The sequence below is a fragment of the Rhinoraja longicauda genome, chromosome 40 (genome assembly GCF_053455715.1).
Source record: "Rhinoraja longicauda isolate Sanriku21f chromosome 40, sRhiLon1.1, whole genome shotgun sequence".
NCBI classification, from domain to species: domain Eukaryota; kingdom Metazoa; phylum Chordata; class Chondrichthyes; order Rajiformes; family Arhynchobatidae; genus Rhinoraja; species Rhinoraja longicauda.
The window spans coordinates 7078179-7106015 of NC_135992.1; the positions used below are offsets into that span (position 1 = coordinate 7078179).

Sequence of the window (27837 nt, forward strand, 5' to 3'; positions counted from 1 at the left end):
CGCTGTAGGCCCGGACACTGTAGGCCTGGACACTGTAGGCCCGGACACTGTAAGCCCGGACACTGTAGGCCCGGACACTGTAAGCCCGGACACTGTAGGCCCGGACACTGTAAGCCCAGGAGTTGCTGCAGGCCTGGAGGCCCGGGCGCCACCTAACGGAGGTTGTGTAGCCTCCTCAAATAAAAGTGCCAGGCCATACCTAAACTGAGGTTCTCACTGCCCTTGAAGGAGGAGACACAAAATCTCCCACAGCCACCATTTTGAGGAAGAGTACAGGGGCTAATCCCCACTAGGGTTGCCAACTGTCCCGTATTAGCCGGAATATCCCGTAATTTGGGATAAATTCGTTTGTCCCGTTCGGGACTGCCCTTGTCCCGTATTAGGCCCGGGGGGCGCTGTAGGCCCGGAGGCTGTAGGCCCAGACGCTGTAGGTCTGGACAGTGTAGGTCCGGACAGTGTAGGCCCAGAGGCCCGGGCGCCGTCTAACGGAGGTTGCGTAGCAACCCGCCTCCCGGCCGCCATTGGTGGAGCGGGAGCACGTGGCCGCTGGCTGGGTGAGGTCATGTGGGGCGCAGGGCGGTGATGTCACCTTGTCCCTTATTTGGGAGTGAGATAGTTGGCAACCCTAATCCCCACCACCCTCACCTCCAGGGCCAATAGTTAACCCTCGACCAACATCACACCAGCACATCGTTCGGCCTAGCTTAGATTGTCCGCGGGAGCTGTCTGAGCGAAAATCGGCCAACATTACAGCAATGACTACACAGTACAAAGTATTCCACTGGCTGCAAACCACGCTGAAAGAGGTGGAAAAGATGGTTACAGAAACACTGCAGATGCCAGTTCACACAAAAGGACACCTAGTGCAGGAGTAAACCCAGCGGGTCAGGCAGCATCTCTGGAGAACAGGGATAGGAGCCCACGTTTCAGGTCGGGACCCTTCTTCAGACGGACTGAAGAAAGGTCCCGAAGTGAAACGCCACCTTCTCCAGAGTTGCCGCCCAACCCACCGGGTTGCTCCAGCACTTTGACAATAGACAACAGACAATAGGTGCAGGAGTAGGCCATTCGGCCCTTCGAGACAGCACCGCCACTGGAGTCCTTTGGTGTCCTTTACAAAAAAAAACACAAGTCTTTCTGTTGAAAGGTGTCTTTCAGAGCGGCACCTGGGCAGAGAGATGCAAAACCGGGCACATGTGCCACTTCTCCGTACAAAATGAACCTCTCTGGGCCCAATGAGGCCCCTGCTGACCCCAGGAAAGATGACAAGCAATCCTCTTCTATCACGTTAGCGCCTGGCAAAATTAAAATCCAAATCGGCGCTTCTTGCCAGTCAAGTCTAAACAATATCACCCAGCCCAGCACAGAGAGCTCCAGAAGGCTCCAAAAATTACAGCCTTGACATATTTTAATATATTATTTCTGTATAAATATTACATTTGGTACATCTGGAAGAATAGGTCTGATTTGGCACACGCCAAATATTCAAAGCATGCACTTAAATAAAATGTGAATAAAATAAATGCTTTAAAAAAATAATATTTGTTATGAACACTTCTTTGAAGCAAACTCTCCCAAAATCCTACGACAGGAACTGTTTCCAACAGGCCCAATTGGTGCAGATGTCTTTCTCTGGAACCCAGGTGGTGCCAACGAGGTCCCTGGAGCTTATTTTTAAAATCTTGACACCCATCTCCTCCTGCCTGACAGAACCTGGACGGCACACCAGTGTTCTTGTTCACTGGCCATCATCTGTAGTTGAGGAAGGAACTGCAGATGCTGGTCGAAACTGAAGGCAGACACAAAATGCTGGAGTAACTCAGCGGGTCAGGCAGCATCTCTGGAGAGAAGGAATGGGTGATGTTTCGGGACGAGACCCTTCTTCTCAACCTGAAACGTCTCCCATTCCTTCTCTCTCCAGAGATGCTGCCGGTCCCGCTGAGATACTCCAGCATTTTGTGTCTATCTGAGGTTAACGCCTACGCTGTTCCATGTTGAGAAACAAATTCGAGCCATTTCTCAAACCCCCCCCCCCCCCCAACCCCTATCCTTGTATCCTCCTCCCTCCGTCCCACACTTTCACAGACTCGGAGAGAGGGGTGGGGTGGGGTGGAAACTGCAGAGTTCCCTCTTGTAACCCGCGCACCCCACACACACACACACACACACACACCACACGTTCACATCGTTTTGGATCTTAGCCACTGCTTTGTCAAGTAGCGTTACATTCTTTGTTGAGTTTGGAAGCCGAGAGGAGAACCAAACTGAAAAGAGAGTGAGAGAAAACGTTTTTGCCAGCTCGGCTCGGCTCGGCGGCTCGGCGGCTCGCCACCCGCTCACCCACACCGACGGAGGTGGGTCAACGCAACCTCTCCCCTCGCCTTTAGCGAGGTTGGTACGAACAGCGTCGGGGTAGCCGGACTGCGCAACTCGTGTTAACGATGGGGCCAACCAGTCTGCTTGTTGAAAGAAACACACACACACACGCACGCACGCACGCACGCACGCACGCAGGCACGCAGGCGTCCAGGTTTGCTGTTGTAAACTCATCTCTTCTTCCTCTGAGCCGTGGAGTGGCAGCCCTGCCCGTGAGCGAGCTTGATGCCCTCTGTCTCTGCCCGCCGGTCGGGGCTCCCGCCCTCGAGTGGACTGGCGCCAGGGTGGCTGGGGCCGCACAGCTCCGACACCCAGGACGGGGCCATCGGGAAGCCGCGCCGGTCGATGCGGTAAAACTGTTTGGCCGCGTCCAAGGTGCCCGTGCTGTGGCACTTCTTGATCGGGGCGGGCAGCCAGGGGGTGGGGGAGAAGAGGGAGGTGAGCGAGAGGCTGCTGAGGGTCTCCGACTGCTCGCTGCCGGCCCGCAGCGAGGGCGCGGGCCCTTCCTCGTCGGACGGCTCGATGGAGTCCCGGCACGGGCACCCCGGGCTGGTGCTGCCCCCGCTGCTCTGACTGCGGTTGTGGCCCCTGGTCATCCGGAGCCCCGGGGCCCGCCAGCGGAGGGCGCCGTTCTTCCCGGGGGGAGGCAGAAAGGCGGGAGTGGTTCTCCGGGGGGAAGGGGCCGGGCCGGCCGAGGGGACGGGCCGCAGGTTCGGGGGCGAGCAGTCCAGCCCCAGGCTGTCCTCCAGCATGGCGTGCAGGCTGTCCACCGACTCGTCACTGAGCGAGGCTTCACACACCGCCACCTGCTGGGCAAACACAAACCTTCCATCAGTCTGGAGAAGGGACTCGACCCGAAACGTCACCCATACAGAGGATGTACGCCCTGCAGGACTTGCTATTGAGGGCGTGCAGCGTAGGTTCACCAGGTTAATTCCCGGAATGGCGGGACTATCATATGTTGAAAGACTGGAGCGACTAGGCTTGTATACCATGGAATTTAGGAGGATGAGAGGGGATCTTATTGAAACGCATAAGATTATTAAGGGGTTGGACACGTTAGAGGCAGGAAACATGTTCCCAATGTTGGGGGAGTCCAGAACCAGGGGCCACAGTTTAAGAATAAGTGGTAGGCCATTTAGAACTGAGATGAGGAAAAACTTTTTCAGTCAGAGAGTTGTGAATCTGTGGAATTCTCTGCCTCAGAAGGCAGTGGAGGCCAATTCTCTGAATGCATTCAAGAGAGAGCTGGATAGAGCTCTTAAGGATAGCGGAGTCAGGGGGTATGGGGAGAAGGCAGGAACGGGGTACTGATTGAGAATGATCACATTGAATGGAGGTGCTGGCCTGAAGGGACGAATGGCCTCCTCCTGCACCTATTGTCTATTGTCTGTACATCAGGAGGTGCAGATCCAGAGCCAGCAACATTATGGGGGACCCCTACCACCCCAGCAACGGACTGTTCCAGCTGCTACGGTCAGGCAAACGCCTCCGCTGTCACGCTGTGAAAATAGAGAGGATGAGACGGAGTTTCTTCCCACAGGCCATCAGGACTGTTAACTCTCATATCACCAGGGACTAATTTAATTTACTGTATTAATTTACTTTTTGTGTCCATTTTTTTTTTTTCTATTCTGTTTTGTAGTTCAGCACAATCCGCAGGCCACTTTCATTTCACTGCCCATCCTTGTGTGTATGTGTGTGACAAATAAACTTGACTTGACTTGACAGTCTGCCACAGACAATGATGGTCCAATTCTACACTGCCATCATTGAGTCCGTCCTCACCTTCTCCATCATGGTCTGGTTTGGCTCGGCCACCAAGCACCACATGCGACGGATCGTTCGCACACCTGAGAAGGTTGTTGGCTGCAACCTTCCCCCCCCCATTGACGAACTGTACACTGCAAGGGCCAGGAAGCCAGCGGCCAAGATCATCTCTGACCCCTCTCACCCTGGCCACAAACTCTTTGAAGCACTTCCCTCTGGAAGGCGACTCCGGACTGTCAAAGCAGCCACAGCCGGACATAAAAACAGCTTTTTTCCACGAGTAGTAGCTCTACTCAACAACTAAAAGTCTGTAATCTCCTTCTGCTCTGGTTTATTTCACTCACATGTTTAAACTGTAATGTTTTATTCTTAATGTTTTAATGCTTCATGCTTTATTCTTAATTGTTTACAGTACGTTCGTGTTGTTACTTGCGAGCGGAGCACCAAGGCACATTCCTTGTATGTGCACATACTTGGCCAACAAACTTATTCAATTCAATTCAATTCATCGCAAAATGCTGGAGTAACTCAGCGGGACAGGCAGCATTTCTGGAGAGAAGGAATGGGTCGAGACCCCAAACGTCACCCATTACCACTCTCCAGAGATGCTGCCTGTCCCGCTGAGTTACTCCAGCATTTTGTGTCTACCTTTGGTGTAATCCGGCACCTGCAGTTCCTTGTGACAGATTAACTTTACTGACTGCATGCCTTGTTCTCGCCTTTCCCACAGCCGACAGTGAAGTATTCTACATTTCCTTGACCATCGTCTGCTTTGATCTGTCTTTTTCAGTGTCTCTGTTCCCTTCCGTCTCTCTCGTTTCCCTCTCCCCTGACTCTCAGTCCGAAGAAGGGTCTCGACCCAAAACCTCACCCATTCCCTCTTTCCAGAGATGCTGCCTGTCCCGAGCAGTTACCCCAGCATGTTGTGTCTTATCTTCGATATGAACATTGACTTCTCTAATTTCAAGTAACCCCTTCATACCCTCTCTCTCCCCCCCCCCCCCCCTCACCCCACCCTCTTCCCATCCTGGTCGTCCTACTAGATCCACTGTTCGCATCTCTTCGCTATCACCTCTTCCCCAGCCAACAATGGGCCATTGTGGGCTCCACCCTTCCTTGGTCATCTGTTGCCGGCCCTGATTTGTTCCGGCCTTTTCCTACCTCTGGTTTTCCCCCCCCACCCCTATTTTCAGTCTGAGGAAAGGTTCCATCCCAAAACTTCCCCTGTTCCTTCTCTCCAGAGATGCTGCCTGACCTGCTGAGTTTCTATCTTTGGTTACAAAACCAGCATCTGCGGTTCCTTCCTGCAAAGGGATTTCTCTTTACCGGGCCAGAGTCACGTGGGTCTTTGGCTTGAAGCTTCTCTGACGAAGATCGTGGAATTCTAATGCAGATGAATCCCGACTTATGTGAGGGTTATGCCCTGTGGACCCTTGTTTTAGTTTAGAGATACAGCGCGGAAACAGGCCCTTCGGCCCACCGGGTCCGCGCCGACCAGCGATCCCCGAACACTAACACTATTCTACACCCACTAGGAACAATTTTTACATTTACCAAGCCAATTAACCTACAAACCTGCACATCTTTGGAGTGTGGGAGGAAACCAAAGATCTCGGAGAAAACCCACGCAGGTCATGGGGAGAACGTGCAAACTCCCTACAGACAGTACCCGTAGTCAGGATCGAACCCGGGTCTCCGGCGCTGCATTTGATGTAAGGCAGCAACTCTACCACTACGCAACAGTGACCTTGCTTAGTCAGATGTTACATAAGTCAGAAACGGAAGTGTAACTGTGCACTGGTGAATTTACAACGGGGGAGCTCCGACTCGGAGGCCACGAGGAGAGCTCCACGGTGGAGACCACAGGAGAAGCTTCAAGGTGGAGACCACAGGAGAGGCTCCAAGGTGGGGACCACAGGAGAGGCTCCAAGGTGGAGACCACAGGAGAAGCTTCAAGGTGGAGACCTTCAAGGTGGAGACCACAGGGGTGGGGGAGCTCTGACGCGGAGACCATGGGGAAGCTCTAATGTGCAGATCATGGGGGACCTCCGATGGAGAGGCCACAGGGGGAGGCTCTACTGTGGGGACCATGGTGGAGCTCTAAGGTGGAGACCACGGGTGGAGCGCTCATGCAGAGACCGCAGGGTAGTGTGTGGCTCCAAAGCAGACACCACGGGGGCTTCAATAGGCTTAAAGAATTGCTTATGTAAGTGTGGGTTTACACAAACTGCCCATTACGTTAGTGCCTGTATTCCCATCTCTTGATTCCGGGCTTTATTCGACAATAATTTGGAACGGTGGCGCAGCGGTAGAGTTGCTGCCTTACAGCGAATCCAGCGCTGGAGATCCGGGTTCAATCCCGACTACGGGTGCTGTCTGTACGGAGTTTGCACGTTTTCCCCGTGACCTGCGTGGGTTTTCTCCGAGATCTTCGGTTTACTCCCACGCTCCAAAGACGTCCAGGTTTGCAGGTTCATTGGTCTGGTAAATGTAAAAATTGTCCCTAGCGGGTGTGGGATAGTGTTTGTGCACGGGGATCGCTGGTCGGCGCGGACCCGGTGGGCCGAAAGGGCCTGTTTCCGCGCTGTATCTCTAAACTAAATTCACAGGATATGGTGTCACTGAAACCGCCTATACTGAAGTGTAGTGCGCAAAGGGGCGTGACGGCCGCCATTTTAGTAAGCAAACCCCGCCTCTCGCAGTGTAATCAGTGTTTTGGGGGAACAGTATGTGTGATGATACCATTAAAATGCAGAATATTTCTCATCTATCAATTCACAGATTTTTGTTATTTTTCTTTTTAAATGTTTCTGCAAGTTTCTGCCGACTAAAATGGCGTTGTGACGTACTACGGTTTTTAGGGTCGAGTGGTCTATCTTGCTCTGCTCTATTATCTTTGCTCCACACAGTGGCAATTGCCCTGAACTCACTGACAACCAAGAGTGAAGCAGGTTGGTAGGTGTAGAGTCCCACTGGTGCTAGACGGGACAGGAATAGCAGGTTTCTTCCCGAGCAAGATGTTAGTGAACCAGATGGGTTTTCATGACATTCCATACTTAGCACTGTTAATGTGTGGGAAGGAACTGTTGGTTTAAACCGAAGATAGACACTAAAAGCTGGAGTAACTCAGCGGGGCAGGCAGTATCTCTGAGGAGAAGCGTGAATGGGTGACGTTTCGGGTCGGGGCGCTTGTTCGGTCTGAAGAAGGGTCTCGACCCGAAGCTTCTCCCCCGAGATGCTGCCTGTCCCGCTGAGTTACTCCTGCTTTTTGTGTCTACCTTTAGCACTATTAATGCCAGATTTTAATTCCCAGATTATCTTAATTTAAATTGCTCATCATTGACGTGATGAGGTTTGAACTTGCGTTTCTGTCGTGACCCCAGCATCGCCATAACGATGCACGATCCCGGGAATCCACCATCCCCCCAACACCCCCCCCCCCCCCCCCCCCCACCACATCCTGACCCTCTCCTCCAATTGGGACCTGAACTAGGGTTGCCAACTGTCCCGTATTAGCCGGGACATCCCGTATATTGGGCTAAATTTGTTTGTCCCGTATGGGAACGCCCTTTCCCATATTAGGCCCGGGGGGCATTGTAGGCCCGGACACTGTAGGCCCGGACACTGTAGGCCCGGACACTGTAGGTCCGGACACTGTAGGCCCGGACACTGTGGGCCCAGGGGGCGCTGTAGGCCCGGACACTGTAGGCCTCCGACACTGTAGGCCCGTACACTGTGGGCCTGGGGGCTGCTATAGGCCAGGACACTGGAGACCTGGACGCTGTAGACCGTGTAGGACAATGTAGGCTGACAGAATGTGTTCGGGGAGCGGGGCCGAATGTGTTCCACTGACAGAGGTTGCCCGGGCGGACGCCATTGGTGGAGCGTGAGCACATGGACGCTGGCTGGGTGAGGTCACCTGGGGCGCGGGGCGGTGACGATACCTCTTGTCCCTTATTTGGGAGTGAGAAAGTTGGCAACCCTCGCTGAGCCCATGGTGAGCGCTGGACTGAAGTGACCTACCTGCCTCTGTAGGGACCAGGTCATCGTTGGAGACTGCAGCGAACTCCACGAGCCAGACAAAGGGACTTTGAGAGGCTGGGTGTTGCATTCTTGAGCTGTGGGCGAGGGCGTCGCTGGGTGGAAAAGCTCGATGGTAAGCTGGAGACATGAAGAATCAGACGGCCCCTGGGAAGGAGGGACTGAGAGAAAGCAACTGAGAGTTAATCCCCAAAACACTTCTCCAACCCCCCCCAATTTTCTTTAAACTTGAGCGATCCAACGTGGACACCAAGCACTTCACCGCCCACACCCCCCCCCTCAAGTCCGCGTCAACCAGCGATCACCGTACACTAACACTGAGTCTGAAGAAGGGTCTCGACCCGAAACATCTCCCATTCCTTCTCTCCGAAGAAGCTGCCTGTCCCGCTGAGTTACTCCAGCATATTGTGTCTATCTTCAGAGTAAACCAGCGTCTGCAGTTCCTTCCTACACAGTAACACCATCCTACACACACTAGGGACAATTTGCAATTTACACAAGACAATTAATCACCAAACAGGTGAGATCGCACCTGGAGTACTGTGTGCAGTTTTGGTCTCCAAATTTGAGGAAGGATATTCTTGCTATTGAGGGCGTGCAGCGTAGGTTTACTAGGTTAATTCCCGGAATGGCGGGACTGTCATATGTTGAAAGACTGGAGCGACTAGGCTTGTATACACTGGAATTTAGAAGGATGAGAGGGGATCTTAGCGAAACGTATAAGATTATTAAGGGGTTGGACACGTTAGAGGCAGGAAACATGTTCCCAATGTTGGGGGAGTCCAGAACCAGAGGCCACACAGTTTAAGAATAAGGGGTAGGCCATTTAGAACGGAGATGGGGAAAAACTTTTTCAGTCAGAGATTGTGAATCTGTGGAATTCTCTGCCTCAGAAGGCAGTGGAGGCCAATTCTCTGAATGCATTCAAGAGAGAGCTAGATAGAGCTCTTAAGGATAGCGGAGTCAGGGGGTATGGGGAGAAGGCAGGTACTGATTGAGAATGATCAGCCATGATCACATTGAATGACGGTGCTGGCTCGAAGGGCCGAATGGCCTCCTCCTCCTGCACCTATTGTCTGTTGTCAAACCTGTGCGTGTTTGTAGTGTGGGAGGAAACTGGAGAACCCGTAGAAAACCCACGCGGTCACATGGAGAGAACGTACAAACTATGTGCAGATAGCAACCGTAGTCAGGATGGAAGCCGTGAGGCAGCAACTCTACCGCTGCGCCACCGTTACTGGGAGTTGGGATCATAACGGAAAATTCCGCTTATTTGCCATCTTTAATGCAGCAAGTGGTCTCTGGGAACATTACTGGATCAGTATCAGACAAAAATCGTGGCCTCAGAATATCCCAAAGCACTTTAACCATCTACAAACTGGCACGTCTTTTAGCTGCAGGAGGAAGCCGGAGCACCCGGAGTAAACCCACGCAGTTCACAATCTCCGTACAGGCGGCACCCGAGGTCAGGATCGAACCCGGGTCTCCGGCGCGGTGAGGCAGCAGCTCTACCCACTGCGCCACCGTGCCGACATCATCTGTACCACAAGCCTTCGCCAATGGCAGTGAAATGAAGGAGCAGGTGAGCTGATGTTACTGATGTCTGTTGAGGGATAAACACTGGTCTGGACACAAGAGAGAACGCCCCCGCTTTTCCAAACAGTGGCTGCAGGATATTTTTCACCCATCCAAGAGAACAGATGGCTCCTTAGTTTAACGTCTTGACTGAAAAATAGTAATACTGACAGCACCGCTCTCCCTCAAAACCGCGCAGGCAGTGACGGGCTGAACCCGATGGAAACAAATTAACCACGTTCACAGCTCCCTCAAACACGTCTTGGAAGGGTTCATTTCTTAAACGGCTCCCCTTCGTAAAGGGGAAATTACAAGATTATGATAAAAAACAAGTTTGGTTTACACTTAGTTGAGAGATAAACTAAACTAAAGCCCTTTGGCCCATATCGACAAGCAATACTAGTTCCACCCAACATACGATGGGCAATTTACAGAAGGCCATTAACCTGCAAACCTGCACGTCTTGTTGGCTGCAACCTTCCCCCCCATTGACGAACTGTACACTGCAAGGGCCAGGAAGCGAGCGGGCAAGATCATCTCTGACCCCTCTCACCCTGGCCACAAACTCTTCGAAGCACTTCCCTCTGGAAGGCGACTCCGGACTGTCAAAGCAGCCACAGCCAGACATAAAAACAACTTTTTTTCCACGAGTGATATTTCTACTCAATAACCAAAGTCTGGAGTCTCTTTTTTGCTCTGGTTTATTTTCACCCACATGTTTAGACCGTAATGGTGTATCCTTATTGTTTTGATGTGTTTATGCTTTATTCTTAATTGTTAACTGTATGTTCGTGATGTCATTTGTGAGCGGAGCACCAAGGCACATTCCTTGTATATGCACATACTTGGCCGATAAACTTATTCATTCATTCATTCATTCATTCTTTGGAGTGTGGGAGGAAACCGGAGCACCCGGAGAAAACCCACGCAGGTCCGGTGGAGAACGTGCAAACGTGCGTACTGACAGTACCCGCGGTCAGGATTGAACCCGGGTCTCTGGCGCGGTATGGCAGCAACTCTACCGCTGCGCCACCGTGCCGCCCTATTTCATTCAGGGAAGGACCTCTATCATCTTTACCTGGGGAACATGGATGCTGCCTGACCCGCTGAGTTACTCCTGCACCTTGTGCCTTTTTTTGTTGTAAATCAGCATCTGCAATTCCTTGTGTCTACCATCGTCACCTGATTGGCTGTATATGTAACTCTTGGCTCACCAAATCGAGAGCAATCCTGACCTCCCATCTATCTCATTAGAGACCTTCGAACTATCTTTTATCGGACTTTATCTTGCACTAAACAGTATTCCCTTTATCCTGCATCTGCACACCATGGATGACCTGATTGTAATCAGGTACAGTCTTTTAGTTAACTGGAGAGCAAGCAACAAAAAAGCTTAAGGGAAAAGATAAAGGGAATAACGTCCGTTAAAGCCTAATTAAAGATAGTCGAAGGGTCTCCTGAGGTAGATGATAGGACAAGACTGCTCTCTAGTTGGTGATAGGATGGCCGAGTTGCCTGATAACAGCTGGGAAGAAACTGTCCCTGAATCTGGAGGTGCGCGTTTTCACACTTCCGTCTGTACCTGTCTGATGGGAGGAGTGGGAGTGGGACTGGTCCTTGATGATGCTGCTGGCCTTGCCGAGGCAGCGTGAAGTGTAGATGGAGTCAATGGAAGGGAGGTCGGTTTGCTCGATGGTCTGGCTGCGTCCACAACTCTCTGCAATCTCTTGTGGTCTTGGATGGAGCTGTTTGAAAAGCTGTAAGCTTCAAGGCTACAAATGGAGCCTTGGAGAGTGGAAGTAATCGAGCATCTATTGTTGCTGTCATTGACACAATGGGCTGAACGGCCTCGATGTGTCCTGTACATATCCATGCTTGCAAAGGATGGATGTTGTCGGCAGTACAGAGATTAATCTCTCCTTAACCTCTAGTTACAACCTGCCGTTATATAAACTGAGTAATTAATACATATTATCATTAGGGTGTCCTCTATTGTTAAATGTATGTTAAGAGGATAAAATTGATGAAGAAAAGAACTCTTGGTTATTTAGGAGATATGGTTTAATGTTTCTCCAGGGACATTATAGAGTACATTAAAAGCACTTTGGAAGCCCTGTGAAATGTGTGAGATTGTGCGATTAGAAGCAGGAATCCGACTTAATGAACAGCTAAACACAATAGCTTTGGGCACGGTATGTTCTGAAAGCTTTGTTTTTTAGTCCTTCCCATACCTCTCCATATTTTAATGCCGATTAATAATAATAATGATAATAATAATAATAATAATAATGTTCCAGAACCAAGGGCCACAGTTTAAGAATAAGAGGTAGGCCATTTAGAACGGAGATGAGGAAAAACTTTTTCAGTCAGAGAGTTGTGAATCTGTGGAATTCTCTGCCTCAGAAGGCAGTGGAGGCCAATTCTCTGAATGCATTCAAGAGCGAGCTAGATAGAGCTCTTAAGGATAGCGGAGTCAGGGGGTATGGGGTGAAGGCAGGAACGGGGTACTGATTGAGAATGATCAGCCATGATCACATTGAATGGCGGTGCTGGCTTGAAGGGCCGAATGGCCTCCTCCTGCACCTATTGTCTATTGTCTATACTTCACCCTTGTTTGGACCACATTTGGACTACGTACGCAGTTGCAGCATGGGGACCCATACACAATTAAAAACTTTTCTTCCATCGAACGTGTCCAAAGACAGGAAGCTGGTTTTGTTGCAAATGCCTATGAGAGAGAACCGAGTGTTACCGAACTTCTAAGTTCATTGGGGTGGAACGCCCTCCGAGACAGACGTAAAGCCCACCGTTTGACCTGTTTTTACAAAATGTTAAACGGTCAGCTCGACATAGATGACCACATCTACACCAAACCCAAACCTATCAGGAGCAGACGAGGGCATTCCATTCCATTTGAGATACCAGCTATCAAGACAGATGTGTGCAGCAATTAATTCTTCCCTTGCACAATTAAAGCATGGAATAGTCTTCACCCTGCTATAGTTACTCAACCAGACACAACTACATTTAAGGCAGCTCTTCTTCTCCAAGAAGCCCTTCTTGCTTAAGTCCACACTCCGCCACCACCAGTTTAAATTCCATTTGGAATATTTTGGAGGACCAAGAACCAAGAACCTCTGCCCCAGAGGACATCCCAATGGGTCGGAAATCTGAATCCCTGCCCCCTGCACCAACTCCTCAGCCACACATTCACCTGCCCTATCGTCCTGTTCCTACCCTCACTAGCATGTGGAACTGGAAGCAACCCAGAGGTCACTCCGCTGGAGGTCCTGCTATTTAGCCTCGTGCCCAACTCCCTACATTCAATTTGCAGTATCTACCTACGTCATTTGTGCAAACATGTACAACGACTTCTGGCTGCTCACCCTCCCCGTTGACGATATCATGTAGCCATCAACGATTGGCCAAAGATCCATATAGATGAGGGGCGGCACGGTGGCGCAGCGGTAGTTGCCGCCTTACAGCACTTGCAGCGCTGTAGGCCCGGGTTCGATCCCGACTACGGGCGCTGTCTGTGCGAAGTTTGTACGTTCTACCCGTGACCGCGTGGGACTTGTCCGCGATCTTCGGTTTCCTCCCACACTCCAAAGACGTGCAGGTTTGTAGGTTAATTGACTTGGTATAAAATGTAAAATTGTCCCCCGGCCTGTCATTTCTTGCCAAGAGGTGTGTAGGTTAAGTGGCCTCGGTAAATCATCCCACTGTGTGCAGGACAGTGCTTGTGTGCGGGGTATTTATTCACAAAATGCTGGAGTAACTCAGCAGGTCAGGCAGCATCTCGGGTCTCGACCCGAAACGTCACCCATTCCTTCTCTCCCGAGATGCTGCCTGACCTGCTGAGTTACTCCAGCATTTTGTGAATAAATACCTTCGATTTGTACCAGCATCTGCAGTTATTTTCTTATACTACTTGTGTGCGGGGTGATCGCTGGTCGGCGCGGACTCGGTGGGCCGAACGGCCCGTTTCCGCGCAGTATCTCTAAACAAGACCAAACAAACAAAAAAAACAGACACAAGAGTTCCCCTTGTGAAGTCCCCATGCGTCAAGTGGAGCGAGCTACAGAAACAGAATCCACCCATCACGAACAGCACATTAATGACCAAAGAAAGCCACAATCGTAATAAGCGCTCACCAGAAATCTGTTCAGTGGGCCCGGCTGGTGTCACCGCAAAAACTTGGCCCAAAGTTGTGTTCTCGGCTTGTGAGATATAACTGTTGTTTGGCAGCGATGCTGTTCTGTATATCGCTGTTTCCTTCACTGTTAGCAAATTTGAGCTGTCATTCTCAGTTACGCCACCGTGACTGTTTGTTCCTTCCTGTCAATGTAATGCACACGAACACACGCACACACAATATTATTTTTTACTTGGGTTGCAAAGATACTCCGGGCCTAAAACGCAAACACGTACGGTAGCTCAGTGCGAGACATCCCGCTTGTTCGACAGAGCTCCAGGGGCTAGCGGAGTCAAGGGATATGGGGAGAAGGCAGGCACGGGTTACTGATTGTGGATGATCAGCCGTGATCACAAAGAATGGCGGTGCTGGCTCCAAGGGCAAAATGGCCTCCTCCTGCACCTATTTTCTATGTAAACATCACGTCACGGTGGAGAGCATGAATTATTTTTACACGCGCAATGTACGAACACGGTTAGCAAGGCTGTTCCAATGTTATTCTCAAGCAGGAAGAGGGGCAGCACTATAATGAACCACTTCAGTCTCTGTAGGTGACGCTGACCCCGGTGTGCTGCTGTCTCCTAGGATTTAGACCCAAAACGTCACCTATTCCTTTTCTCCAGAGATGCTGCTTGACCCGCTGAGTTATTCCAGCATTTTGCGTCTATCTTTGGTGTAAACCACCATCCACAGTTCCTTCTTACACCTGGAATATGTTTCCAAACGTATGTTGGATCTAGTAGGCCATGCATCTGAAGCCGATGTCGGAGCAAAGAACTGCAGGTGCTGGTTAATACACAAAAGGACACAAAGTGCTGGAGTAACTCAGCAGGTCAGGCAGCATCCCTAGAGACCACGGATAGGTGACGTTTCGGGTCCCAACCCAAAACGTCACCTGTCCATATTCTCCAGGGATGGCTGCCCGGCCTTGCTGATACTCCAGCACTGAGTCCATCTGAAGCCCATGTCTATCTTAAGAGAATGAGGTTTTGTTTTTAGAGAGTTCTGTTGGAGTCACAAGCAGATGACAACAGTGCATCTGTGTGTGTCAGTGTACATGGGCCACTGGTCAGACACAGTGGGCCACTGGTGAAGAGATTGAATGTATTATTGAACTGTTGTGTTATGGAAACCGTTGAGCTTCCTTTAGTTAACTTTTCATTTAGTTAGACAATAGACAATAGGTGCAGGAGGAGGCCATTCGGCCCTTTGAGCCAGCACCGCCATTCAATGTGATCATGTTTAAAGATACAGCATGGAAACAGGCCCTTCGGCCCACCGGGTCCGTGCCGACCAGCGATCATGTGTACACCAGTTCTATCCTGCACACTAGGGACAATTTACACTAGCCAAATAACCTTCAAACCTGCACGCCTTTGGAATGTGGGAGGAAACCGGAGCACCCGGAGAAAACCCACGTGGTTCGAGGGAGTGCCTGAACTCAGATGCTGTCTGAGTGGAGTTTGCACGTTCTACCCTGTGACTGTGTGGTTTGCTCTGTGTGCTCTGGTTTTCTCCCACATCCCAAAGACGTGTGGGTTTGTAGGTTAATTGGCTTTTCTCAATTGCCCCCTGGTGCGTAGGGAGTGGATGGGAAAGTGGGATAACATAGAACTGGTTAACCTGTGATCGATGGTCGGCGTGGACAGGGTGGGCCGAAGGGCCTGTTTGCACACCGAGTCGAAACTAAACTAAAACTGAGCGTTTCAGAAGGTCACATGCACCATCATGCCAGCCAACATTTGGAGGCCAAGTCAATGGATATTTTTATGCCCGAGATAGATAGCTTCTTGAGTTGTACGGGTATCAGGGGTTATGGGGAGAAGATAGGAGAATGGGGTAAGGAGGGAGGGATAGATCAGCCATGATTGAATGATGGAGTAGACTTGATGGGCCGAATGGCCCAATTCTGCTCCTCGCACTTATGTAAGGTTGCCAACTGTCCCGTATTAGCCGGGACATCCCGTATTTTGGGCTAAATTGGTTTGTCCCATACGGGACCGCCCTTGTCCCGTATTAGTAGGGTTGCCAACTTCCTCGCTCCCAAATAAGGGACAATGGGTGACGTCACCCGCCCCCCCGCGCCCCGCATGACCTCGCCCAGCCAGCGGCCACGTGCTCCCGCTCCACCAATGGCGGCTGCCATTGGTGGAGCGGGAGCACGTGGCCGCTGGCTGGGCGAGGTCACGCGGGGCGGTGACGTCACCCTTTGTCCCTTATTTGGGAGTGAGGAAGTTGGCAACCCTACACTTATGAAGCCATGTGCAATACCATTTGTGTGGGAAGGAACTGCAGGTGCTGGTTTACACCAAAAATGCTGGAGTAACTCAGCGGGACAGGCAGCATCTCTGGATGGAAGGAATGGGTGACGTTTTGGGTCGAGTGGGAAGGGCCTCGACCCTTGGCGTCACCCATTCTGCTTGATCAACACCATGCCCGAATGAACTTAACGGGCTATTGGAGGGGCGGGAAACTTCGGGGGCGCCCCCACTCACCTTCTCCTCGTCTTCTCTGGCCATCAGGTGAGGTACACTCTCCTCGGAGCTCAGGTCGTCCGCCAGAACGACAGATGACGACTTGTCGGAGAGGAAGTCTGAGGTCAGGGAGAAGGCTTCTATCTCAGCAAGGTGGACCTGTGAAGAAACGGCAGACCCAGTGAGACCTGTCCGCTGATCTCCCTGGCGGACGGAATCCAATCCTGAAACGGTCTGAGGAAGGGTGTCGACCCGACAACGTCACCCTCCGGAGATGCTGCCTGTCCCGCTGGGTTACTGCAGATTTTTGTGTCTATCTTCCGGCTGAAACATCTTCTGAAGGTCCCACACTGAGACAAGGGAGAACCAGAGGGAAGACAAGGTTTCTTTCTAAACTCGGTAGGTGGCTGCGATTGGTGGCGGAATCGGGAACCATTCAACCGTGACTCTCTCAGGTGAGCGGCACTGTGGCGCAGCGGCAGTTGCTGCCTTACAGCGCTTTCAGCGCCAGAGACCCGGGTTCGATCCCGACTGCGGGTGTTGCCTGTACGGAGTTTGTACGTTCTCCCCTGTGACCTGCGTGGGTTTTCTCCGAGATCTCCGGTTTCCTCCCTCACGTCAAAGACGTACAGGTTTGTAGGTTAATCGGCTTGGTATAAGTGTAAAATCGCCCCTAGTGTGTGTAGGATAGTGTTAGTGTGTGGGGATCGCTGGTCGGTGCGGGCTCGGTGGGCCGAAGGGCCTGTTTCCATGCTGCATCCCTAAACTAAACTAAACTAGATCAGGGTGGGCTCTGGTCTAGAAACGCAAGAAGATGAAGGGTGATCTAATATAGGTGCGAGGATTGTTGGTCGATGGGCCGAAGGGCCTGTTTCCACACTGTATCGCTAAACTAAACTAAACTAAACTAAACTAAACTAAACTAAACTAAACTAGACTTGGGCCTTTTGGAAGGGTGGGCTGAAAGATGGCAGATGGAGTTTAATGCTGATAAGTGTGAGGTGCTGCATTTTGGTAGGACAAATCAAAATAGGACGTACAGGGTAAATGGTAGGGAATTGAGGAATGCAGTGGAACAGAGGGATCTGGGAATAACTGTGCATTGTTCCCTGAAGGTGGAATCTCATGTGGATAGGGTGGTGAAGAAGGCGTTTGGTATGCTTGCCTTTATAAATCAGAGCATCGAGTATAGAAGTTGGGATGTAATGTTGAAGTTGTACAGGGCATTGGTGAGGCCGAGTCTGGAGTATGGTGTGCAGTTCTGGTCGCCAAATTATAGGAAGGATGTCGACAAAATGGAGAGGGTACAGAGGAGATTTACTAGAATGTTGCCTGGGTTTCAGCACTTAGGCTACAGAGAGAGGTTGAACAGGTTGGGTCTTTATTCTTTGGAGCGTAGAAGGTTGAGGGGGGACTTGATAGAGGTTTTTAAAATTTTGAGAGGGACGGACAGAGTTGACGTGGGTAGGCTTTTCCCTTTGAGAGTGGGGAAGATTCCAACAAGGGGACATAGCTTCAGAATTGAGGGACAAAGGTTTAGGGTAACATGAGGGGGAACTTCTTTACTCAGAGGGTTGTGGCTGTATGGAATGGGCTTCCGGTGGAAGTGGTGGAGGCTGGCTCGATTTTATTATTTAAGAGTAAATTGGATAGGTATATGGATAGGAGGGGACTGGAGGGTTATGGTCTGAGTGCAGGTAGATGAGACTAGGTCAGGGAGAATGGTCGGCGTGGACTGGTAGGGCCGGACAGGCCTGTTTCCATGCTGTAGTTGTTATATGTTATATGTTATATGTTAGACCAGGGAGGACTTTAGTAGATTTTAGGAGGGCAGGCGGATGAAGGGTGATCTTAATATAGGTGCGAGGATTGCTGGTCGATGGGCCGAAGGGCCTGTTTCCGCGCTGTAAGTCTGAAGTGAACCGAATTTGGCTGCCGTGTGGCGTTTATCAGTAGAGGCAGAATGTGGCAGAATGCAATGTGTGATGGGTCAAGGCTCTGTAATTAACTCTCTCGCTGTTCAAACAGCCTCTAACCTCAATCTGCCTACAGTGCATTATCTCATTGCTGGCACTGGCTGAAGCCAACTGCTCGGCTTTGATTAAATCTGCTCAACAAAGGAGGCTGTTCTCACTGCCTGAGACGATACACAGGCATTCCGCCCATCACACGTGAAGCACACCTGAGATTCTTCCAGGCTGAACAGACGTTGCTGGGAAGATATCAGCATCTCAGCTGATGGCTTGTAGGTTAAGTGGGCTTGGTACAAGTGTAAATTGTCCCGTGTGTGTGTGTGTGGGATAGTGTAAATGTGCGGGGATCGCTGGTCGGTGGGGTTGCCAACTTCCTCACTCCCAAATAAGGGACAAAGGGTGACGTCATAACAAGAGGAGTTGAGTATAGGAGCAAAGAGGTCCTTCTGCAGTTGTACAGGGCCCTAGTGAGACCGCACCTGGAGTACTGTGTGCAGTTTTGGTCTCCAAATTTGAGGAAGGATATTCTTGCTATTGAGGGCGTGCAGCGTAGGTTTACTAGGTTGATTCCCGGAATGGCGGGACTGTCCTATGTTGAAAAACTGGAGCGACTAGGCTTGTATACACTGGAATTTAGAAGGATGAGAGGAGATCTTATCGAAACGTATAAGATTATTAAGGGTTGAACACGTTAGAGGCAGGAAACATGTTCCCAATGTTGGGGGAGTCCAGAACAAGGGGCCACAGTTTAAGAATAAGGGGTAGGCCATTTAGAACTGAGATGAGGAAAAACTATTTCAGTCAGAGAGTTGTGAATCTGTGGAATTCTCTGCCTCAGAAGGCAGTGGAGGCCAATTCTCTGAATGCATTCAAGAGAGAGCTAGATAGAGCTCTTAGGGATAGCGGAGTCAGGGGGTATGGGGAGAGGGCAGGAACGGGGTACTGATTGAGAATGATCAGCCATGATCACATTGAATGGCGGTGCTGGCTCGAAGGGCCAAATGGCCTCCTCCTGCACCTATTGTCTATTGTCATCTGCCCCGCGCCCCACGCGCCATTGGTGGAGCGGGAGCACGTGGCCGCTGGCTGGGTGAGGTCGCATGGGGTGCGGGGCGGTGACGTCACCCTTTGTCCCTTATTTGGGAGTGAGGAAGTTGGCAACCTTACTAATATGGGACAAGGGCGGTCTCGTACGGGACTAACTAATTTAGCCCAAAATAAGGGATGCCCCGGTTAATATGGGAACAGTTGGCAACCCTACTGGTCGGTGCGGACTCGATGAACGAAGGGCCTATTTCCGCCCTGTATCTCTAAACTGAACTAAACTAAACCAAGCTGCGATGCATCCCAACAGGGTCCTTTCTGTGGTGCATCTGTAGATAATGGTAAGAGTTACTGATGAAGTGTTGCCTCTCTCAAGATGAGAAGGGCGTGATTAAAGAGAAGTCTTTGCTGTTGTGAAGACAACACACAACCTAACATGGCACGGTGGTGCAGCGGTAAAGTTGCTTCCATCACAGCGCCATAGGCACCCGGGTTCAATCCTGACTAGGGCTGCTGTCTGTACCGAGTTTGTACCTTCTCCCTGTGACAGCGTGGGTTTTCAATAGACAATAGACAATAGACAATAGACAATAGGTGCAGGAGGAGGCCATTCAGCCCTTCGAGCCAGCACCGCCATTCAATGCGATCATGGCTGATCACTCTCAATCAGTACCCCGTTCCTGCCTTCTCCCCATACCCCCTCACTCCGCTATCCTTAAGAGCTCTATCCAGCTCTCTCTTGAAAGCATCCAACGAACTGGCCTCCACCGCCTTCTGAGGCAGAGAATTCCACACCTTCACCACTCTCTGACTGAAAAAGTTCTTCCTCATCTCCGTTCTAAATGGTCTACCCCTTATTCTTAAACTGTGGCCCCTTGTTCTGGACTCCCCCAACATTGGGAACATGTTTCCTGCCTCTAATGTGTCCAATCCCCTAATTATCTTATATGTTTCAATAAGATCCCCCCTCATCCTTCTAAATTCCAGTGTATACAAGCCCAATCGCTCCAGCCTTTCAACATACGACAGTCCCGCCATTCCGGGAATTAACCTAGTGAACCTACGCTGCACGCCCTCAATAGCAAGAATATCCTTCCTCAAATTTGGAGACCAAAACTGCACACAGTACTCCAGGTGCGGTCTCACTAGGGCCCGGTACAACTGCACACAGTACTCCAGGTGCGGTCTCACCAGGGCCCGGTACAACTGCACACAGTACTCCAGGTGCGGTCTCACCAGGGCCCGGTACAACTGCACACAGTACTCCAGGTGCGGTCTCACCAGGGCCCGGTACAACTGCACACAGTACTCCAGGTGCGGTCTCACCAGGGCCCGGTACAACTGTAGAAGGACCGGGTGCTCTGGGTTTCCTCCCACATTCCAAAGACGTGCAGGTTTGTAAGTTAATTTGTCAATTTCTGTAAATTGTCCCCCAGTTGAGCTTTAGAGATACACCACCGGAAACAGGCCCTTCGGCCCACCGGGTCCGCGCCGACCAGCGATCCCCGCACACTAACACCACCCTGCACACACTAGTGACAATTTTTACATTTGCCCAGCCAATTCACCTACAAACCCGCACGTCTTTGGAGTGTGGGAGGAAACCGAAGATCTCGGAGAAAACCCACGCGGGTCACGGGGAGAACGTGCAAACTCCGTACAGACAGCACCCGTAGTCGGGATCGAACCCGGGTCTCCGGCGCTGCATTCGCTGTGAGGCAGCAACTCTTCGCTATTGAGGGCGTGCAGCATAGGTTTAATAGGTTAATTTCCGGAATGGCGGGACTATCATATGTTGAAAGACTGGAGCGACTAGGCTTGTATACACTGGAATTTAGAAGGATGAGAGGGGATCTTATCGAAACGTATAAGATTATTAAGGGGTTGGACACGTTAGAGGCAGGAAACATGTTCCCAATGTTGGGGGAGTCCAGAACAAGGGGCCACAGTTTAAGAATAAGGGGTGGGGCATTTAGAACTGAGATGAGGAAAAACTTTTTCAGTCAGAGAGTTGTGAATCTGTGGAATTCTCTGCCTCAGAAGGCAGTGGAGGCCAATTCTCTGAATGCATTCAAGAGAGAGCTGGATAGAGCTCTTAAGGATAGCGGAGTCAGGGGGTATGGGGAGAAGGCAGGAACGGGGTACTGATTGAGAATGATCAGCCATGATCACATTGAATGGCAGTGCTGGCTCGAAGGGCCGAATGGCCTCCTCCTGCACCTATTGTGTATTGTCTATAACACAAAAGCTTTTCACTGTACCTCGGTATACGTGGCATTAAACTAAACTAAATACATAGCAAGGAACTGCAGATGCTGGTTTACACCAAAGATAGACACAAAATCGTGATAACTCAGCGGGACAGGCAACATTTGTGAAGAGAAGGAATGGGCGACATTTCGGGTCGAGATCCTTCTTTAGCCCATAGACTAAACTGAACCCCTTTAAGAATCTTCAGTGCTTCAGGCCACACGATGGTAAATGTCAGCTATTGTTGGTGGGGGGGATGAAAAACACAAAGAGACCACAGAATAGACAAATGCAGGAGGATACGTGGGAGAAAACCACTCACCTCTTGCTTGTCGTGTTGGCTGTTCCTGCAGGTGGGTGATGTAGAGTAGTGGTGGAAGATGGATCCAGAGAGATTGTCGATCATCAGGAGCTCGTTCTCACAGGAGTCGCGGATGATCAGGGAGACACTGTCCAGCCACAGGTTTTCCTGCAGTGATACAAGAAGACTTGCACCCATCCGTTCACCTGGAGATGTTGCTCTCTACTAGGGATGCCAACTTCCTCACTCCCAAATAAGGGACAAGGTGACCTCACCCAGCCAGCGGCCACGTGCTCCCGCTCCACCAATGGCGGCCGCCCTGGCCAGGAGGCGGGTTGCCAGGCAACCTCCGTTAGGCGGCGCCCGGGGCCTCCGGACATACACTGTCCGGACCTACAGCGTCCGGGCCTACTGTGTCCGGGCCTACAGCGTCCGGGCCTACAGCATCCGGCCCTACAGTGGTCGGGCCTACAGCGTCCAGGCCTACAGCGCCCCCCCCCCCAGGCCTAATACGGGACAAGGGCGGTCAAATTTAGCCCAAAATACGGGATGTTCTGGCTAATACGGGACAGTTGGCAACCCTATGTGCAGAAGGCACAAGGGGCAAGAGGAAAATTGGTTAGCTGCCTGAAAGGGAAATAACTTATGGTGCTGCAGGGAAATGGGACTGCTCTGCAGTGATATGATGGGTTGAATGGCCTCCTGCTCTGCTAATAGTGACGTTGAAGAGAGTGGGGGCAGGGGGAGGTGTGAGATAAGCGCGGCACGGTGGTGCAGCGGTAGAGTTGCTGCCTCACAGCGCCAGAGACCCGGGTTCGATCCTGACCACGGGCGCTGTCTGTGTGGAGTTTGTACGTTTTCCCCGCGACCAAGATCTCCGGTTTCCTCCCGCTCTCTGAAGGCGTGCAGGTTTGTAGGTTAACTGGCTTGGTTATTAAAAAATGTCCCTAGTGTGTGTGTAGGATAGCGTTAATGTGCGGGGAATCGCTGGGCATGGTGGGCCGAAGGGCCTGTTTCTCTAAAAACAAATTAAAAAAAAACTAAATGGCACATGATGAAGAGTGAAGGGGCGGGTTTACCTGTGCGGGCGAGATGTGCTTTCCTGGATCCGGCTTCTCTCCTTTCTTCTTGCCACCGCCGCCACCGCCACCGGGCGAGGAGACGGCGGGGGAGATGGAAGGGCTGGCGGTGGGACCACACAGGCCCTGGGCCAGCTCCAGCTCGATCTCGGCGTCCAGCTCGGCGTCTTCCAGGGCCTCCTTGTTGCTGTCGTCCAGGTGCTTCATCAGCACCGCCACCACCACGTTGATCAGCACGAACTGGGCGGTCAGCACGAAGCTGACGAAGTAGAGTGGCGAGATGAGCTGCAGGTTGCCCAGGCAGGTCCGGTCCTCCTTGGAGCACTCCCGCAGAGTATCCTGGGCAACGACAAAACCAACCTTCAATAAGTTTACACAGTACGGGCTCACGTTTCACCTGGTGGCGCAGCGGTAGTGTTGCTGCCTCACAGCGCCAGAGACCCGGGTTCAATCCTGACTACGGGTGCTGTCTGCATGGAGTTTGTACGTTCTCCCCGTGACCGCCTGGGTTTTCTCCAAGTGCTCCGGTTTCCTCCCACACTCCAAAGACGTGCAGAGAGTAGTGCGTTCGGCAGAACGCACCATGGGAACTACACTCGTCCCCCTGCAGGACCTATACATCAGGAGGGGCAGATCCAGAGCAAGCAAGATCATGAGGGACCCCTACCACCCCAGCAACGGACTGTTCCAGCTGCTACGGTCAGGCAAACGCCTCCGCTGTCACGCTGTGAAAACGGAGAGGATGAGACGGAGTTTCTTCCCACAGGCCATCAGGACTGTTAACTATTATAACTCCAGGGACTAAATTTTGTCTTTTCCGTATTAACTTTAATTTATATGCTGTAACTGTAATTCTTTTTGTGCACAATCCGCAGGCATTGCCACTTTCATTTCACTGCACATCGTGTATGTGTACGTGACAAATAAACTTGACTTGACTTGACTTGAAGTTTGTAGGTTAATTGGCTTTGGTAAAATTGTAAATTGTCCCGAGTGTGTGTAGGATAGTGTTAGTGTGCGGGGATCGCTAGTCGGCGCGGACTCGATGGGCCGAAGGGCCTGTTTGTGCGCTGTATCTCTAAACTAAACTAAACTAAACCTCCAGCAAAATTAAGGCAGTCAATTTGGAAAGTAGAAGCTTATTGTGAGCAATGGTTTTGCGGAATCAAGGGATACGGGGAGAAGGCAGGCACGGGTTACTGATTGTGGATGATCAGCCATGATCACGATGAATGGCGGTGCTGGCTCGAAGGGCCGAATGGCCTCCTCCTGCACCTATATTCGATGTTTCTATGTTTCTATGACACAAATTGGAATGGAATGGAATACTTTAATGTCACAATATGACAAGGCACAGTGAAATTCTTTGCTTGCACACCCAAGGTATACAACTAGCAGCCATCTACAGGGCTGAATGCTGGAGTAACTCAGCGGGACAGGTAGCATCTCTGGAGAGAACGAATGGGTGATGTTTCGGGTCGAGACCCTTCATTTCGTTTAGTTTAGTTTCGAGATACAGCGCGGAAACAGCCCACCGAGTTCGTACCGACCAGCGATCCCCGCACACTAACACTATCCTGCACACACTGGGGACAATTTACATTTATACCAAGCCAACTAACCTACAAACCTCTACATCTTTGGAATGTGGGAGGAAACCGAAGTTCTCGGAGAAGACCCACGCGGGTCACGGGGAGAACGTGCAGACTGGGCGGCACGGTAGCGCAGCGGTAGAGTTGCTGCTTTACAGCGAATGCAGCGCCGGAGACTCAGGTTCGATCCTGACTACGGGTGCTGCACTGTAAGGAGTTTGTACGTTCTCCCCGTGACCTGCGTGGGTTTTCTCCGAGATCTTCGGTTTCCTCCCACACTCCAAAGACGTGCAGGTATGTAGGTTAATTGGCTGGGTAAATGTAAAAATTGTCCCTAGTGGGTGTAGGATAGTGTTAATGTACAGGGATCGCTGGGCGGCACGGACTTGGAGGGCCGAAAAGGCCTGTTTCCGGCTGTATATATATGATATGATATGACTCCGTACAGAAAGTACCCCGTGGTCGGGATGGAACCCGGGTCTCCCGGCGCTGCAAGCGGGTTAAGGCAGCAACTCTACGCGTGCGCCACCGTGCCGCGCCCCAGCGGCTGAGGGTTTGGACGCACGCCACAGAAGAGCCATCACACCAGAATCAACGTCGAACCTTCAGAAGGAACAGGGACAGCCGGTTGAATTCTCAGTCAAAGAGGCAGGTTCTGAGGAGAGTGGAGACTTAAGACCAAGGCTGTTTAAGACACTGCTCGGATAGCTTCAAGTTCTTAGGAGTAACTATCATCAGCAATCTGGCTTGGACCCGCCACATTGAAGCAATGGGCATGAAAGCACACTGGCACCTCGACTTCTTTAGAAGGCTTAAGACGTTTGGGATGTCAACGAGTCATAGTCATACAACGTGGAAACAGGCCCAACTTGCCCACACCGACCAACATTTCCCATCTGCACTAGTCCCACCCGCCAGGTTTGGCCCATATCCCTCTTTTGGCCCATGTCCCCAACAACCTTCACCAACTTCGACAGTGGATGCATCACAGCGCAGGTTGGGAACAGCTCCGTCCAAGGCCAACAGATTGCAGAGAATTGTGGACGCAGCCCAGACCACACCAGACCTCGTGGGTTTTCTCCGGGAGCTCCGGTTTCCTTCCACACTCCAAAGAAGTGCGGGTTTGTAGGTTAATTGGCTTCCGTAAATTGTAAAATGTCCCTGGCCTGTAGGATAGTGCGAGTGTGTGGGGTGATCGTCTGTCGGTGCCGACACGATGGGCCGAGGGGCCTGTTTCGAAAGTCTCCAATGAGGTGGATGGGAGGTCAGGACCGAGTTGCCCAGGCGACCAGTACCCAGCTCTCTGCAGGACCCCAGCCTGCTTATCCCCACCAGGAAGGAGTCAGGGGTTATGAGGAGAAGGCAGGAGATTGGGGTTGAGAGGGAAAGATGGGTCAGCCATGATTGAATGGCGGAGTAGACTTGATGGGCTGGATGGCCTTATTCTGCTCCTAGAACCGATGAACCCATGAGTCTCTCCTGCACCACCTTCTCAACCTGCCTGCTAATGAAGATTTAATGCTGAGATTCCTACCTTCATTATCCCGTTCCAGTTATCTCCAGTTGACACCTGGAACAACGTCAGGAACGCCATTCCGAAATTCTCGAAGGTGGCGTGGCGGCTCATGCCCTCACACGGATGGTCCTGGTCACAAACTTGGGAGGAGAAGAGAAGGAAAATCAAAGTCAAGCAGAGGCAGGGTTACCAACTGTACCGTATTAGCCGGGACATCCCGTATATTGGGCTAAATTGGTTTGTCCCGTACGGGACCGCCCTTGTCCCGTATTAGGCCCAGGGGGCGCTATAGGCCCGGACAATGTAGGCTCTGACACTGTAGGCTCGGACAGTGTAGGTCCGGAAAGTGTAGGCCCGGACACTGTAGGTCCGGACAGTGTAGGTCCAGACACTGTAGGCCCGGACAGTGTAGGTCCGGACAGTGTAGGCCCGGACAATGTAGGCTCTGACACTGTAGGCTCGGACAGTGTAGGCCCGGACACTGTAGGTCCAGACACTGTAGGCCCGGACAGTGTAGGTCCGGACAGTGCAGGTCTGGACAGTGTAGGCACGGACAGTGTAGGTCTGGAGGCCCGGGTGTTGCCTAACGGAGGTGGCGTAGCAACCCGCCTCCTGGCCCGGGCGGCCGCCATTGGTGGAGCGCGAGCACGTAGCCGCCGACTGGGTGAGGTCACGTGTGGCGCGGGCGGGCCTGTGACGTCACCTTGTCCGTTATTTGGGCGTGAGGAAGTTGGCACCCCTTGGCGGAGGTGGTAGTCGTCACAAGGATCTGCGGGTTCCCAGGTCAGGCAGTACGGCTGGGAATCACGTTAAAGACTTTAAATACTTTAGGCTTTAGAGATACAGCACGGAAACAGGGCCTTTGGCCCACCAAGTCCAGCGTTCACCAGGTACACCAACACTAATAAACACACGAGGGACAATCTTAACCAAAGCCAATTAACCTCCAAACCTGTACAACTTTGGAGCACCCGGAGAAAACCCAGGCAGTCACAGGGAGAACCGTCTGTTTCTGCACGGTATCTCTGGGGTCTAAAGTCAAGTGAAGTCTAAAGCCGTCTGTGGCAATGAATTCCACAGATTCACCAACTTCAACAGCCTGACCGCGGGAGACGACGGCAGGGGAAGAGGAAAGACACTCTGGCCTTCCATCACAGTGAGGAGGTGACTGGAGGAGACTCACTGAGATGGATGTTTCTTTTTTTGTTGTTTTGTGTTGGTATGTGATTGTGTGTGAAATTGTTTATTTTTATTGCTCTATTGCTGGACTGTGGGTGACGTTTCATTTCACTGCACATCTTGTATGTGTATGTGACAAATAAACTTGACTTGACTTGAGAAGTCCCTTCCCAACTCCATTTCCATAGAATGTGCTTGTGTATCGGTATTCCTTGCAAGGACGTTCTTCGCAATCTCCTTCCAGGCACATCTGGCCGTCACCCTGGAAGAATTTACTGTCTGAAGAAGGCTCCCGCCATGAATTGTCATCTATCCTTGTTCTGCGGAGATGCTACTTGGCACGCTGAGTTACTCCAGCACTTTGTGTCTTTTTTTTTTAGTTGCTTTTTATTGTTGTGACTCTATGGCAAATGAAGTTCCTCGTATATGTTGCAAAACATACTTAGCTAATAAAGTATTATTGTGTGATTGT

At 51.4% G+C, this 27837-nt stretch overlaps 1 protein-coding gene across 1 annotated transcript in view; it reads right to left on the bottom strand.

Annotated features, from left to right (window-relative positions):
• Positions 1-1942: 1942 nt before the first annotated feature.
• Positions 1943-27837, bottom strand: part of LOC144611390 (voltage-dependent T-type calcium channel subunit alpha-1I-like) — a 382459-nt gene continuing 356564 nt past the window's right edge. The window contains exons 27-33 of the mRNA XM_078430461.1: positions 26205-26326; positions 23079-23417; positions 22021-22167; positions 16453-16590; positions 13917-14100; positions 8170-8348; positions 1943-3185 (exon numbers count right to left, since the gene is read on the bottom strand). Of these exons, the coding sequence (XP_078286587.1) occupies positions 2547-3185; positions 8170-8348; positions 13917-14100; positions 16453-16590; positions 22021-22167; positions 23079-23417; positions 26205-26326 (1748 nt within the window). The 3' untranslated portion in view covers positions 1943-2546. The remainder of the gene's footprint in view (positions 3186-8169; positions 8349-13916; positions 14101-16452; positions 16591-22020; positions 22168-23078; positions 23418-26204; positions 26327-27837) is intronic.